At 34.7% G+C, this 12,155-nt stretch overlaps 1 protein-coding gene across 2 annotated transcripts in view; it reads right to left on the bottom strand.

Annotated features, from left to right (window-relative positions):
• PIBF1 (progesterone immunomodulatory binding factor 1) overlaps nucleotides 1-12,155 on the bottom strand; it is a 200,726-nt gene that overhangs the window by 32,480 nt on the left and 156,091 nt on the right. For both annotated transcript variants that reach the window (XM_030311936.1, XM_030311945.1), the window contains exon 15: nucleotides 6,995-7,125. In XM_030311936.1, the coding sequence (XP_030167796.1) occupies nucleotides 6,995-7,125 (131 nt within the window). The remainder of the gene's footprint in view (nucleotides 1-6,994; nucleotides 7,126-12,155) is intronic.

Genomic DNA, 12,155 nt, shown 5'->3' with positions numbered 1-12,155 from the left:
TAAAATACCGTAATTCCATAAATGTCAAAACAAAATCTGTGAAGGTAAAACTAGTGAGGATTATTTTGCTGAACAGGTAACATGTTTTAAGTTATCCTTTAACAAAATGGAAAGCCATCAATTTTTAAATTAGGCAGAAGTTTTTGTTTTTGTTTTTAAATTCAGGGAATAGTAGCAGGTATTCTGGAAGAACTGGTAATTCCAAGGACTTAAGAGGAAAAAGCTCACATTCTCTTTTATCCTAGTAACCGTGAACTTCCCCAAGGAAGCACCACAGTTTGTCCTCTGAGAGAAAACACAAGATGCAATTCCGACTTTTGTTTCCAACTGTGCCACTGACACAAGTGTGTGGCATAAATCACACCACATGACTAAGCCTCAGTTTTCACATCTGTAAAAGTGGAAAATAATACTCATGTATGTCAAAGCGATATATGAATTATCTAGTGAAATGATTATATAAAGAATTGAACACATAAAACCTGACATAAATGTATATGGTATTACTACTTTAGATGAAAAACAAATATCACAGAAAAACAGTAATTAAATGCCATACAGGTTAGCAGCTTAGCAGAAAAACAGATTTGACTTTCAGAATTAAGCATCAGAGATCTTACTGAGCCTTGGAGTTGAAAAGAACTAAATAATATAATGTAACTGAACGCCAGATTCTGCCAGAGTCTTCCAAAGCCTGGTAAAGATCAGATGTTTCTGTAACTGTTGAATTCGAATCTATCTTTAGCTAGAATCATCATGAAGAAGATAAAACATTTTTCGAAATTAAAATAAACATCCAGTAACATAGGACTAGGATTTTTCGAGGAATAGAAATGTATTAATGTTCACACGCATGTTAATGTTCATATACATGTTACATACACATCGTATGTAAACATACACTCACATACAGTACACATATGCACACACACATGCATACTCTCAAATACCAACAGGCCCTTAAATAAAATGCAGTGCAACAGGAATGGAGGAATGTTGAGGTGATAAAGGATTTTGACTGGATAATTCATTAGAAATCCTTTATATGTAGTGTTCAGTGTTTTCCAGAATAAAGTAAATATTCCATATTTAAATAGCAAAAATGGGGAGCCTGGGTGGCTCACTTAGTTGAGCATCTGACTTCGGCTTAGGCCCTGAACTCACTGCTTGTGAGTTCGGGCCATGTGTTGGGCTCTGTGCTGACAGCTCAAAGCCAATCCTGCTTTGGATTCTGTGTTTCTCTCTGCCTCCGCCACTTGTGCTTGCTCGTGTGCGCTCTCTCTCTCTCTCTCTTTCACACACACACACACACACACACACACACATACAAACATTAAAAAAAGTAAAAAAAAATAAATAGCAAAAATAACTGTATAATACAGAATAAAAGCTAGGTGTATAAATTGGTTTACAGAGCAACTCTGTTCTATCTGCAAGATGTGGGTTTATGACAAACAGTACAGACTCCTCAGACAATACTTGGGCATATATTTTCTAAGTCTCAGCCTTCTCTATAATATACTCTTAAACCACAAAGGAGGCCATCTTCAACACATGGGTCTCTAAAACTGAATATGACAATTATTATACTCTGTGTTCTTCCAGTATGTATGTAATTACTCAAACGAAGTTTAGTCTCCTTAAGACACATTTCACAACAGTGGAAATTTACCTTTAAAAATACAAAGCTTCCATGCGTGACTCATAAAGCAACTACAAAACAAATCTCCTTATAAGCACATCTATCGTGAATGGCATATTACACCCATAATTGTTTAATTCACTGTTAATTATTACTCAGAAATTCATGTTTATGGCTCTGTGTCACCTGCTATATGAAAACATATTCCTGATATACTCTTCTTTAACTTCCTGGATCAGTATACCCTGACTTAGCTTTACAAGGCTAAGTAGTTTTTTCTTCTTAAACTACTAGTAAAGAATAAACTGAGGACTGACAACCGGGAAAGGAAATTTATGCTAATTATTCTCTTTCCATGCTTCGTTCAGTTGTGAACTATAGATCAAACAAACTATATAACCCAGACTGTCTCTTGTGGCTTGGTAGAAAGTTTACCAGTACTACTTTTAGAAGGGATTATTACTTTAATGATAGGGGGATTTAAAGTAGTTAATAGTGATATCTCAAATGTTAGCTTTTAATGTGTTTATAATGATTTCATTTTAGTACATATTTACTCTAATCTTTCTACACATTGAATATGTATAGCTAAATTTGCAAGTCATGGGTGTGGTATAGTGGTATTGTTTTATTTTCTAAGAAAATGATAAAATTACTCAGTTCTTTAAAGAGCTTTTACTGAATAGAGAAATATTTAAAAGGCAATCATTTAACTGAAACCATAAAACTCCTAAAAGAAAGCATATGCAATAAACCCTTGGACATTGGTCTTAGCAATTATTTTTTTGGATCTGTCTCCTTAGGCAAGGGCAACAAAAGCAGATATAAACAATTGGGACTATATCAAACTAAAAAGCTTTGAAACTACAAAGGAAACCATCAACAGAACACAAAAAGGTAACCTACAGATAGATGAATGGATAAAGACGTAGTGTGTATACACACATGCACACACATGGGAATATTAGTCTGTTATAAAAAAGAATGAAATCTTGCTATCTGCAATAACATGGATAGACCTAGAGGGTATTATGCTAAATGAAGTAAGTCAGACAGAGAAAAACAAATACTGCATGATTTCACTTACATGTGGAATCTATAAAACAAAACAAATGAACAAACAAAACAAAACAGGAAGACTCATAAAAACTGGTGAAAATAGTCGTAAGAACTGGTGGTTGCCAGAGGGGAGGGGGCCGGGATTTGGATAAAATAGGTGAAGGGGATTAGGTGGTACAAACTTCCAGCTATAAAATCAGTAAGTCACGGGGATGAAACGTATGGCATAGGGAATATAGTCAATAATACTGTAATAAGTTTGTATGGTGACAGATGGCAGCCACACCATGGTGAGCATTTTGTAACGTATCTAAATGTCTAATCCCTATGTTGTACACCTAAAACTAATATAATATGGCATGCCAGCTATACTTCAATTAAAAAAATAATCAATTAATATAAATATTCCTTACAATTAAAATCAACATGCAGCAAAAAGGAATAGGCATTTTCAAGGAACAACCACTCAGTAATCTTTTTGAATGGGTCATTTAATGTTTACATTTCAAATTAATGAAGGACAAAAGGAAGGGAAGTAATATTTACCAAGTTTCCTCATGTGCCAGAAGCTTTATATAGGTCATTTCATTTAATTTTCACTTCTAACCCTTGATGTTCACGCTAAGATCTGTATTTTACAGGCACATTTACTATGACAAAAGAAAGCAGGCTGATGTGTGCTCAAAGCCCAGGATAATTCCACTACATCTGAAATGTCATCAGCTCAGAGTAGGAGTGATGGTAGACAGACTGCTGGATCTGACTCGTTGATCGGGCTATTTTTATGGTATTTCATTCATGTCATTAAGGTACATTTAACAGCATCTCAAAGGTCATAATTAACCTACTGAAAGCACCTTAATTTTTCACATTACAAGGTAGCATAGCTACTTCAATTAAGAGCAAGGTTTCATATCCTATGAAATACTAGTTCAGAATCTATTAAAATATACAGTAAATTTATGAAACAGCTTTAAAGGACTCAGATTTAAGCACAAAAATATTTTTATATATTTATATTTTATGCCAATTTTCGTAATTGGCATAGTTTTTATGATTATTGTTGCTGTTACTAAGTGTGAGAAAGAAGCCCATTGCCCCAATCATAGGAGAAACGTGGAGCGAGGAGAACAGTGAAGTGAGGCTTTAATCAACATTCTTGCAAGAGCTGGTGTCTGATGGACAGATCCACTCAGAGGGGTTACAGCAGGCAATTTATCTCCTTGCAGGAAGTCCCTCCCCTGATTCCTCATTGGCCGAGTACTACAGAGGTTAAAGCCTTACCCAGAAGTCGCTTATGCCCATGTAAGGCCAAAAAGTAGCCTGACTGGAACAAATGTACATTCCTTGAGGTGACGCAGAGACTTCAGTTCTTTGGCACATGCTCATTGCAAAGCCGGCGAAAAATAAGCCCATGAAATGGAGAGGGGAAGAAGAACCAGGAAGTGAAGTGTCTAAGGGTTTGGGACTCGACTGTGTGTGTGTGGGGGGGGTGGGGGGGGAGGTGGGGGTGGGGATGGGGGTGGGGGTGGGGGAGGGTTTGTACATATTTCCAATAGGTTGTAAACCTATTGCTAACTAGACAGCACAGCTTTTATTTGGTATTCCTGAAAATGAATCATCTCACTTCTCACATTAAGGGAGTCCTAATTTTTGTCAAAATTCAAGATATTTTGAGAAATGTTACTTCTTATTTTTAAGGTAATTCTCAACATGAAAATTTGTTACATGTCAGACCAATACTCAAAAGAGCAAACAGTTATATAGCATTCATAATGTGTAGGCACAGTCCTATATATATCACCGAGATTATATCATTTAATCCTCAAAATGACTATATGAATTAGGTACTGTTAGTGCTAGAGTACTACTCTCAGTTCACAAATGAGAAAACTGGTTGTACTGTCCAATAACATAGCCATTAGCTGGCCATACGTGGTAATTAAGATGAAAAGTAATTTAATTAAAATTAAAAATTTAGTTCTTCATGTGGGTAGTGGCTACCATACTGGACAGTGCAGATATGGAATATATTTACCATTACAGAGAGTTCTATTGGAGAGTGGAGGTTTCGAGAGTTTAACTGACTTGTTCTAATTCAAAGCTGAGTACTAAGCTAGATATGAACCCAGGCAACCTATCTGTAGAGCCTGTGTTCCCTTTTAAACTCTGTTTTTTAAAAACAAGTTTATGTGGAATATTTTGAAAGAGAGAAAATATAACAAACCCACATGCATCCATCACCTAGCTTCAACAACTGTCAATTCATTAAAGCTCCAAATGTAACTACTCTTTTACACTTTTTTTTTTTTTTTTGGCTTCTCTTCCTTAATTACATTAGTTAACGATAAATTACCCCTTATTCAGAATAGAACATAGGGAGGCAGTATAACATAATGGTTAAGAGTATAGAATTGGAAAGCAGACAGATCTGGATTCAAATTTTGGCCCTACGACCAAACAGTATGTTCTTAGATAACAAGTTACTTAATTTCTCTAGGGCTGAATTTGTTCATCTTTATAGTTTCCTCCTACAGCTAACTATTTAATAATTAATATTATTAATTAATCTGTATTAAAGATTTTCAGCTCTCTTAATTCTTAGTTAAATAAATATTCAAATAAACTTATTCGAAGGTAACTGTGAAAGGTAATTTTTCCACAGGACTTTTATGTTTTCACTCCAAGATTAAAAAGGTAAAAAAAAGATTCTACACAAAATTTCAAATATAACAGAAGTATATAATATAGGAAGAAAAAGTTCTTCCCTCAATTTCCCTAAGATAACCAAGTACCCAGTGAGTGATAAGACATAATTTCTATTGCCCCTAGTAGCTATTTATAGAAGAACTGTTTAATTGATTGAATTATTTAACAGTTTCTTAATTTGGTTTATTTATTATTCAGTAAATTTAATGAATACTGGCTATACATATTCTAAATGTAATTAACTTCAAAATCAATCCAAAAATAAATTCTTACTTATATTGACATTTTAAAGCATAAATGTGATTTAAAATTATTTTAACCTATCATCTTAAGATTAAAAAGATCAGGAATAAAGTTTTGGACCAATTATTTTGGTGGGATAGAAACAAGAGAAGGTGGTTATTCTGATTCATCAAAAAGAATACCCTCCCATACTTTAGAGTTAATTACCAGTAGCTTTATACTTTGATTATATACCTTAGGAAATCTGAATTTAATATATTCTCCTTATTGTTTTCCAATTTCTTAATTTAACAATTTCTATTCCCATCTAATTCTTTGCTTCTATATTTATGAATTGGCTAATAATTTATCTAAATTATTCTAACAACCTTAAAATCCAATAACTAAGCCAACTAATCAACCATCCATGAGTTAAAATCTTTCTTTCTGTATAACATCACTCTTTTACTCCAATTTAAAAAGACTAAAATGATTGTATAGATGAACAGTTAAAGAATGTGAATGGCTATTAAGTGGAGCAAGTCCTTTGGATAAGGTGTCATGTAAGAAAACAATTTAAATTTAAGGAAGTGAAAGGGGTTTATTTATATTTAGGTGATTCATGGGTTACTTCATGTAAAGAGTCAGGGGAAGAAAACCCTAAAAAATTCCTTGGCAAAGTCAACAGAGTCTAAGCAAATGTGTATATTTTATCTGTTTAAAAAGTTATTTTGTCTCTGGGGCGCCTGGGTGGCGCAGTCGGTTAAGCGTCCGACTTCAGCCAGGTCACGATCTCGCGGTCCGTGAGTTCGAGCCCCGCGTCGGGCTCTGGGCCGATGGCTCGGAGCCTGGAGCCTGTTTCCGATTCTGTGTCTCCCTCTCTCTCTGCCCCTCCCCCGTTCATGCTCTGTCTCTCTCTGTCCCAAAAATAAATAAACGTTGAAAAAAAAATTTAAAAAAAAAAAAAAAGTTATTTTGTCTCCACAAATGGCATCTGGTTATGGTCTCCCTCGCTCTGGTTAAACCCCATCCCACTAAAGAATTGTAGGGGAACAAGGACAGGATAGCTTTTTGCTTCCTAGGGTGGGGGGAGTGCTGTTAGTAAGCATAGCACTGTTAGGTCCAGGCTAAGACTTCTGATCACAAGGTGGAATGTGAGCACCTAACGTGACGTGACCTAAGTTTCTCTAAGATAAATTACATTTAAAACCATATTCATTATTTACCATATTATTTAAACCATTATTTAAAACCATATTCATTATTTTTTCTTCCCAATTTACAACCTTAGTTCATGGATAGCACTATTATGTTTACGTTGCCTTTATAATTAAAAAAAAATAAATAAACAGATGATTTTACCTGACATCTTTCTCAAGTTGTGTAACATGCTCTTTCAGCGAATCAATCTTAGAGTCTCTCTGACGCACTGATTCAATGAGATATCTGTAAGGTTGCTGAGTCTGGTTTAACAGAGAATTGGCCCTGTCAAGCTAAAGAAAAACAGATTTCATGAAAATCTGCAACATTTTATAAGAAACTGAAGATTATTATTCTAGCACAGGTACAGTATGCCAAAACTCCCTTGCATGAGTTACTCAGAAGAGCTTTTCCTATGTAACTTTGAAGGTTTTCAAAATTATTAATCAATAGAACTATTCTTTATAATATAATAATAATAATAATAATAATAATAATAATAATATGTAAACACAAAGAAAAATGTTAAATAAAATATGAATTATTACCAGTTTCAGGGACGGGTCACCTAAATGTTTTTGCCATTTGTTGGTTTGAGAAGATATGTGACAAAATTTATCTCCTTTTAATAAACATCCATTAGCTAAAAATAAAAACCTTTTATTTGAGCTTTATATCTATTAAAAATAATATAATGACATTGCAATTTAGTATTTTTCTACATCTTCATATTTCCTTCCATCTTTATTTCTAAAACTGCTAATTTATGAAACTAAATCACTAGGTATAATGAAGTTTTTTTTAACAAAAATTGTAGGGGCACCTGTCTGGCTCAGTTGGTTGACTGTACCACTCTTGATTTTGGCTCAGATCATGATCCCAGGGTTGTGGGACAGACCTCCTCAGTGTGGAGCTTAAGATTCTCTTTCTCGGGGTGCCTGGGTGGCTCAGTCAGTTAAGCATCTGACTTCGTGACCTCAGGTCATGACCTCATGGTTTGTGGACTGGAGCCCTGCACTCGGCTCTGTGCTGACAGCTCAGAGCCTGGAGACTGCTTTGGATTCTCTCTCCCTCTCTCTGCCCCTCCCTGGCTCGTGCTCTATCTCTCAAAAATAAATAAATGTTAACAAAAGTTAAAAAAAACAAAGATTCTCTCTCTCTCTACCCTATCCCCACTCTCACTCTCTAAAAAAAAAAAAAAAAAAATTACAGTTACAATATAAAGAATATAAAAGTCACCAGCTTAACCATTGTGTAGCACACAATTCAGTGGCATTACATATATTCATAATGTTGTATAACCATCACTAATTTCTATTCCTGGAACGTTTTTATCAATCCCAATGGAAACTCTGTATCCATTAAACAAAAACACTCCCTGCAACCCCCCAGCCATTAGAAACCTCTACTATCTGTCTCTATGAATTTGCCTATTCTAGATCTATAAGGGGAATCATATAATATTTGTCATTTTGTGTCTGCTTATTCCACTTAATGTAATGTTTTCAAGGTTCACCCATGCTGTACAATGTATCAGAACTTCATTCCTTTCTATGGCTAAATAATATTCCATTGTGTGTTTATAGTACATCTTATTTATTTATTCATCTGTTGATGAATACTTGGGTTGTTTTCACTTTTTTGGCTATTTTAGTTAATGTTGCTACAAACAGTGGTATATAAATATCTGCTTGAGTCCCCATTTTCAATTCCTTTGAATATCTGCTAGAAGTGGAGTGAAATTGCTAGGTCATATGGTAATTCTATATTTAACTTTTTAAAAAGTTAAAAAAATTTTTTTTCTATAGTTAACTTTTTGAGGAACAGGCAACTGTTTTGCACAGTGGCTGCATCATTTTACATTCCTATTAACAATGCACTTGGTTCTACTTTCTCCACATCCTCACCAACACTATTATTTCATGTGCCTATCGGTCACTGTGTATCTTTGGACAAATGTCTATTCAAGTCATTTTTCCATAATTTCAATTATGTTGTCTGCTTTTTTGTTGTGGAGTTATGGGAGTTTTTTTTTTTTTAATTTTTAAAATGTTTATTTATTTTTGTGAGAGAGTGAGAGCGAGAGTGAGAGAGACAGAGCACAAGCCAGGGAGGGGCAGAGAGAGAGAGAGAGAGAGAGAGAGAGAGAGAGAGAGAGAGAGTCTGAAGTAGGCTCCAGGCTCTGAGATGTCAGCACAGAGCCCGATGTGGGGCTCAAACTCACAAACTGTAAGATCATGACCTGAGCCGAAGTTGGATGTTTAACGGACTGATCTACCCACATGCCCCTGGGAGTTATGTTCTGGATATTAAACCCATATTAGACATATGACTTGCAAGTATTTTCTCCTATTCTGTGGGTTGTCTTTTCACTCTATTGATTATGTCCTTTGATCACAAAAGTCTTTAATTTTGATGATGTCCAACTTACCTAGTTTTTTCTTTTGTTGCTTATACTTTTGGTATCGTTTTATTTTTTAACATTTATTTTGAGAGACAGATAGAGAGCGGCAGGGGAGGGGCAGAGAAAGAGGGAGACAGAGAATCCTAAGTTGGTATCATTTTTAAGAAACAACTGCCAAGCCCAAGATCATGAAAATTTTCTATGTTTTCTTCTATAGTGTTACATTCTTAGCTCTGAAATTTATGTCTTTGATCCAGTTTGAATTAATTTTTGTAGACAGTAGGATAAGGATTCTATTTCAATGTTTGACATGCAGATATCCAGTTTTACCAGCACCATTTGTTGAAAAGACCATTGAATGGTCTTAGCAATCTTACTGAAAACGTTTTGACCATATATGAAGGGTTTATTTCCAGACTCTCTATTTTATTCCATTAGTCTTATCTATCTATCCTTATGCTAGTACAACACTGTTTTGACTACTGTAGCTTTGTGGTACATTTTAAAACTTGGAAGTGTGTCTTCCAACTTTGATTTTCCTTTTCAAGATTGTTTTGGCCATTCAGGGTCCCTTAAAATTGCACAGGAATTTTAGGATGGGTTTTTCTATTTCTTCAAAAAATGCTGTTGGGATTTTGATAGGGATTATACTGAATCTATAAATTGTTTTGGGCAGTATTGTGATCTTAGCAATATTAAGTCTTCTAATCTATAAACATGAGATGTCTTTCCATGTATTAGGTCTTTTAAAGTTTCTTTAGCAAAGTTGTGTAGTTTTCAGTGTACAAATCCTTCTCCTGTTTGATTAAATTTATTCCTAAGCTTAGATTTTATTCTTTTTGATGCTATCGTAAGTGGATTTGTTTTTGTAATTTCCTTTTGGATTGCTTTTCCTTAGTACATTATGTACAATCTTATATTAGACCTTTTCACTTTACCTTTATTATTTTTCCAAGCTCTCAGAGTAACTTAATTTATGATTTTAATGGCTACAAAACTGTCTAGGAAGCCAACATACCATAATTACATTGCTTATAGTAATAAACCTTTAGGATGTTATCAATTTATCAATTGCATCATAAATAATGTTGCAACAGACTTCAAAATTACTTTTTTCTTTAATTAATGTTTTCTTTGTGAAGTTTTTCCATAACAGAAGTTGCACTAAGTTTAAGGACAACGTAATGCTCTTGATACATAAGACCAAGATTCTTTTCTTAAGGATTTTATTAACTTATATATCCAACCAACCTTGGTTTTTGTTGTTGTTGTTGTTTATTGCATTTGCTCTTTTTTCCTAAGCAGATGTAAGATGTAGGTCACACACAGCACTGTCAGTATCCGTAGGCCCCTACTTTGGTACCTAATGATTTCTCAGAAAAGGTATTCTAAAGTTGGATATGCAAAAACTGAACAAATCACTACATAAGTGGTAAACACCTATTATAAGAATGAGGGGTGGGGAAGGGAGTACTTTATTACACAGAACAAAATTGCCACAAAATTCCTACTTTATGACCTTAAAATATTCTTTGCCAATAAAATTCTAGCCTTGTATATGTTTCAGTATTTTTTCCTCTTTCCTTCATAGTTCCTAACAAGTTCAATGGAGGCTAAAGATTTGCTCTTTTTCTGGGACAAGAAATGACTTTTTTTCTCAAGTGAGTTACATTTACAAGATTTATTTTTTTTAAACATTTTCTTTATTTTTGAGAGACAGAGAAATAGAGCGTGAGCAGGGGAGGGGCAGAGAGAGGGAGACACAGAATCTGAAGCAGGTTCCAGGCTCTGAGCTGTCAGCACAGAGCCCGATGCAGGGCTCAAACCCACGAACCGTGAGATCATGACCTGACCCGAAGTCAGATGCTTAACCGACTGAGTCACCCAGGTGCCCCTACAAGATTTATAGATATATATTTTAAGATCTAAACATATCATTTATTTTAGTACCCACATAAAAGAAATGAGTGACTAGCAGCCCAGAAGCGGAAGGTGTAGAGAACAGCAGGATGGATATAATGGAAGGTTCAGAGGAAGGCAGAAGAATCAAAGGCAGAAACAATCATTGTTAAAGTGAACAGCCTTGAGGTCTAGGTGGGTAAGGAGGAGAGTGAAGCCAAAAGGTGGTTGACCAGCTAGCTGCTGTAGAATATCTGTTTGCAGATTGAGGACTACTTTGTAAAAGTTATTTAAATGATTTGACTAAATTATATTAAAAATTTTCCTTTTGGTTACATTAGCCCAGGAAAAGAAATTCCTCAAAGATAAGGAAACGAACAGTGAAAAAAAAGAAGACTTCATTTTTTGAACATGATTCATTACAAAGAAGCAATGCCATAAAGAAAAAAATACCATGAATATTTTCTATAGTTTGGGTTTTAGTGTCCTTTTTCCTTGCTTTGGTAACCATTCTTTTAAATTTATTACAATGTCACTGGAATCTTATTACTCTACTAAGTTACTTTATGAAATTCAAATACGCAACTGGACAAAAATAAAACTGAGTTCTTCTTACCTGTATAACCAGTTTCACTAGTCAATTAAATCAAACAATTGCCTTGACTTTGTTTTCACGGAACTGACCTTAACTGAATAAACTGAACTGACAAGTTGCTTTGTGTTTCAAAGTGCAGAACAATCGGGGTGGGGTGGGGTGGGGCAGGGGGGCAGGGTGGGGGGCTGGGGTGCAACGTGAGGGAAGCATTAAGGGCATTTACAAATCGCAGTTAGCTGTAGTCTAGAATGTGCTATTTTTGAAACTTATTGGATCTAAATTCAACTGCATAAAAGAATAACAGCAGTCATTAGTCTTAATTATTTTAGTTCCATTTTTTTTTTCATCACAGAAATTACATATGTTAGGTTTCAGTACTGTAAACAAAATCAAGGGCCCCAATGCCTTACTTTTAACAGGTATCT

This window comes from Lynx canadensis, chromosome A1 (genome assembly GCF_007474595.2).
Source record: "Lynx canadensis isolate LIC74 chromosome A1, mLynCan4.pri.v2, whole genome shotgun sequence".
Lineage (NCBI taxonomy): Eukaryota > Metazoa > Chordata > Mammalia > Carnivora > Felidae > Lynx > Lynx canadensis.
This window is presented reverse-complemented; position numbering and strand designations above follow the sequence as displayed.